This window comes from Triticum dicoccoides, chromosome 4B, assembly GCF_002162155.2.
Source record: "Triticum dicoccoides isolate Atlit2015 ecotype Zavitan chromosome 4B, WEW_v2.0, whole genome shotgun sequence".
In the NCBI taxonomy this organism is placed as follows: Eukaryota; Viridiplantae; Streptophyta; class Magnoliopsida; order Poales; family Poaceae; genus Triticum; species Triticum dicoccoides.
The window spans coordinates 186,127,936-186,132,332 of NC_041387.1; the positions used below are offsets into that span (position 1 = coordinate 186,127,936).

General features: G+C 51.7%; 1 protein-coding gene across 1 annotated transcript; it reads right to left on the bottom strand.

The window, feature by feature from the left end:
- Positions 1 to 318: 318 nt before the first annotated feature.
- Positions 319 to 2,809, bottom strand: LOC119295712 (scarecrow-like protein 14). The gene has a single exon (XM_037574161.1). It carries the CDS (start codon positions 2,587 to 2,589, stop codon positions 559 to 561), a length of 2,031 nt encoding a protein of 676 aa, XP_037430058.1. The 5' UTR covers positions 2,590 to 2,809; the 3' UTR covers positions 319 to 558.
- Positions 2,810 to 4,397: the final 1,588 nt, after the last annotated feature.

Consider the following 4,397-nt stretch of genomic DNA (forward strand, 5'->3'; position numbering starts at 1 on the left):
CATCATCAGTGTCAGCTTCATATGACGTACTAGTAGCATCTTCTGACCTCTTCTAGTTATAAACATATATAATGATGACACTGAAGAAAATTACATCTACAAGAAGCTGAAACTTGTGGGAAACATCTTAAATCGTCTACACACACAAATCATAGACAGCAAAAGATGCACGAATCAAACGATGCAAGTCATCAGTCCAACTTTATTGCTCAACTAGCATCTATATTACTCTTCCCACGCACAAGGAAAGCTTATCTAACAATTTGATGGTGCAGCAGCAACTGAAGCTTAGAAGACACGCACATCTTCATCAACAAATAAACAATTTAACGCATGTAATATGTGAAATTGCTTGTCAGGTACTCCCTCCGTCCGGAAATACTTGTCCTCGAAATGGTTGTATCTAGACTTATTTTAATTATAGATACATCCATTTTATCCATTTTGAGGACAAGTATTTCCGGACGGCGGGAGTACAAGAGATAAGTGCTACTACTACTATATAGGCGTGGGTATATCTATCTATGTCTACAATCAACATTAGATTGAGAAAACAAGCTAGGTGGCATCAGCTGCAACCCATGATGACCAGGCGTAGAGCACACGCCCCTTCCACCTGTGTAGCAACCACCGCTGATCCGCATCAACAACAAAGTTCCTGTGGTAGTTGTCCTTGACCTTATCCAGGACAAGCTTCACAACCTCTGGATTCAACGGCAGCTGCCTCAGCCCAGCCCGGTGGTTCCGGAGCTGCCACTGCTTGTACGTCTCAGGGCGCTCCACCCGGTCCGCGCCTTCACATGCGAGCACATTTAGGCAAGACCGCCCAAAGATGTCGCGCTCGAGCAGCAGACGCCCTTCGTTGTCCCGGGGGACGGTTGTGTCCAGCAGGTCGAACTGGGCCGAGTAATGGAACAGTGCCTCCCGGAACCGTGTCAGGAAGGATGTAGCGCCGTATGAGCCATTCATAATGCCATGGATGAACACATCAGGACGCATCTTCTTGATGTTGTTGAGGACCTGATCCCTAGGGCTTGGACCATCAAAGCCGAGGCTTTCGTCCATCAGGTGCCTGAATTGGCAAAGACTGATCACCACAAGCACCTCGTCCCGGTCGATGTTCAGGTCCTCCGGTCGGACAGTCTCCCGCTTTGCTGGGATACCACGGAACTTGAACGGCACGCCGAACACGCGGGCAAAGTTTCTGAGCCTACGCCCTGTCTCCTCAATGTGGTAGGCTCCGTGGAACCCAGGTTGAGGGAGGTCAATGCCGGTGATCCTCACCTCCGGTGGCCCACCTTCTCTAGCTGCGAGCATGCGCAGCAAACCTGGCCACTGGAGACCTTGATTAAGACCATAGTCCACAATGTGCAACCGTCTCTTACCTGCCACAGCGTTGCAGATGGTCTTGTCGGCGAAGATGTAGGCCACCTTCTTGCAGCAGCAAGCCGCCATGTAAAGCTGGTTGGCCTTGAGGAAGTCGGCTACCGAGATGCGACTTAGTAGGAGTGACTGGTACAGCTCGCTGCCCCTACCCGCCAGCCGTGCCTCCAGCCCATTGGCAAAATAATGCGCCAGCCTTTGGCCTGCGTCCCCCTTGGGGGACGAATGCTGCCTGATTCGCTTCAGCAGCTCAACGGCGCTGTGGCGGTTGTCCGTGGACAGAGCCTGAGCGCAGTTGAGCAGCAGCGTGTGCAGGTCCACCATCTCACTATCGTCCACGGTGGTCTTTCTCGACCGGCCCTTCTTCCGGCTGCTCTTCTCTGGCTCACCGTTCAGGTTCTGAAGAGTCCCCTTCATGCATATCTCGTGTTCCTGGAACATCATTTCGTCAAACATGTTGCGTACCTCCTGCTCCGGCATCATCAATTTGCTGGGCCTGCCCACATCCGGCTCCAGTGCCGGTGCGGCCCTCTTTTTCTTGAGGCTGGCAGCATTCCCGCCTCCCACCACTGTCCCCTCCTTGATGGGCGGGAGGCTGATGTCGGGCGGCAAGAACTTCCTAGCCTCCTCCATGCCTTTGAGGAAGGCCAGGTTGAGCATGTCCTGGTCGCCGGGCAACAAGTGATTGAACAAGTCAGAGCTCGGCTGTTTGGCCATCTCGTCGCCGTTGAGGAGCCCCGAGCTTTGATTGTCCGGGGAGGCGGAGGCATGGCCGTTGACATCGGTGTAGGACGGGCGTGAGATCTGGACTGGTGCGTCGTCGGGCGATGCCGATGCCGATGCCGAAGCAGTTGCGGTGCTGGGGGTGGTGGAGGCAGTTGCGTCGGAAGAGGAGGAGGGCGAGGGCGTGGAGGTGGAGGCGCTGGCGCTGTCGGCGACGTCGACGAGGATCTGCGCGAAGGGCTGCTGCGCGCGCAGGACGGCGGGGTGGTTGGGGTAGAGGTAGAAGAGGTGGTCCTCCGTGCCCTCCTCCATGAGCAGGCGCGAGATGTAGGGGAGCACCATGTCGTCGAAGGAGGAGTGGCCGTCGTCGTCGTGGCCGCCGCGGGGCGTCGGCGGCAGGTCGAGGAAGAGGGACGGGGAGGGCGGCTCGAGGCGCGCAAGGAAGCCCTGCTGCCCCAGGAACTCCTCCGGCGTGGCGGCCATTGCGCTTCTGGTTGGTGCTTGACACTGGAGTAGCTATCTAGGCTGCGTTGCACATGGAAGGGCATCGCCCCGCTGCTTTTCTCTTGTTTAAAAGGAAAGGATGGAATGGGAGCATGGGCATGGAGGAGGGAAGGTTCCAGGAAGGAGCCGATGAGGTGAGAAATGGAGGAGGAGGACATCAAAATGAATGAAGCTGGCCCGTGCAGTGCAGTGCAGGTACACCAACCCAACCCTAGCAAGCAAGCAAAGCAGAGTACGTATGTGATGGGCATTGACCGTCCCCGCGTTCCCGGGATCATATCCAGTATCTATCTTTGCATCCAGACTATATCTAGTATCTATCTTTGCATCCAGACTCAAATGCATACTCTGAAGAAACACAATTCTGTTGGGAGGTAGCACTACAAGTTTGACTCGGTTGCATATGCTTCCGACCATGAGGCCAACTCCAATTTGCATTTGCGTTGGCCGGGCGCCCAACGCGTGGCCGCATCTTCGGCCTCATCTCGTCGGCCGGAGGCCAAGTACAACGAAACGAAGCATAGCAAAAATAGTTTAAATCAAACATATATTCAAAATAGTATTTTATTACAATCCAGTTAAAGTTTTAGAAATATCAAATAGTCTTACAAAACTACTCAAAGTTTGTGCACACGGAAAGATTAAACCAATAGACCTATTGATTGCCAATGTGATCCCACATGAGCTCAACCAAGTCATCTTGCAGCTACGTATGAGTGTTTCGAGCACGCAACTCACGATGAAATTGGACAAATTGTTCAAAGGTTGCAGAAGGTGGGTGCCCCGACTCAACATTCTCACCCTGAAAATCAAACCCTTGGTCATACATACTGCTATCTCATCCTTAACAATCATGTTGTGCATGATCACACAAGCAGTCATCACCTCCCAAAGCTTCTGAGTGCTCCATGTCAATGCAGGGTTTCAAACAATACCCCATCGAGACTAAAGCACGCCAAATGCACGCTCCACATCTTTCCTAGCACTCTCCTGCTCCTTGCGGATTGGGTATGGTCTTCACAAGAGTGGACCATTGGGGATATACCTCAGCTAGATAATATCCCTTGTTGTAATGGTGACCATTGATCTCAAAGTTGACCTCTAGGCAATGGCCTTCTGCAAGCCTTGCAAACACTGGAGAATGCTGAAGAACACTAATATTATTGTGAGAACCAGCCATGCCGAAGAAAGAATGTCATATCCATAGATCTTGTGAAGCCACAGCTTCAAGTATGACAGTGACACCTTTCACATGTCCCTTGTACTGCCCCTGCCAAGCAAATGGATAGTTCTTTCACTTCCAGTGCATACAATCGATACTACCAAGCATGCCCGGAAATCCTCTCTCGGCATTAATCATCAACAACCACTCTGTATCAACAGCATTTGGTTCCCTCAGGTATTCAGGACCGAACACTACCACCACGGCCTTGCAGAAACTATACATTGAGAGGAGGCATGTGGACTCACTCATACACACATACTCATCCACAAGATCATCGCGAATTCCATATGCAAGCATGCGAATAGCCGCAGTGCATTTCTGATAAGAAGAAAAACCAAGCTTGCCAAGGGCGTCCTCTTTGCATTCAAAGTATGGGTTATATGCAACCACTCCTTCCCGAATACGATTGAACACATGCCTCCTCATTCGGAAGCAGCGATGTAAGGGCATATTTATCCCCAAGATGTTTTGGTGATTGATGACAATGTTTTTGCGGACTAATCGTGTGCGTTGAGTTCTTTCAGAGATTCATCCTTTGGCACGAGACGATTTCTTCCCCTCG

Excerpts from the sequence above, each read along its gene's own strand:
- LOC119295712 (XM_037574161.1), bottom strand. The coding sequence starts at position 2,589 with ATGGCCGCCACGCCGGAGGAGTTCCTGGGGCAGCAGGGCTTCCTTGCG.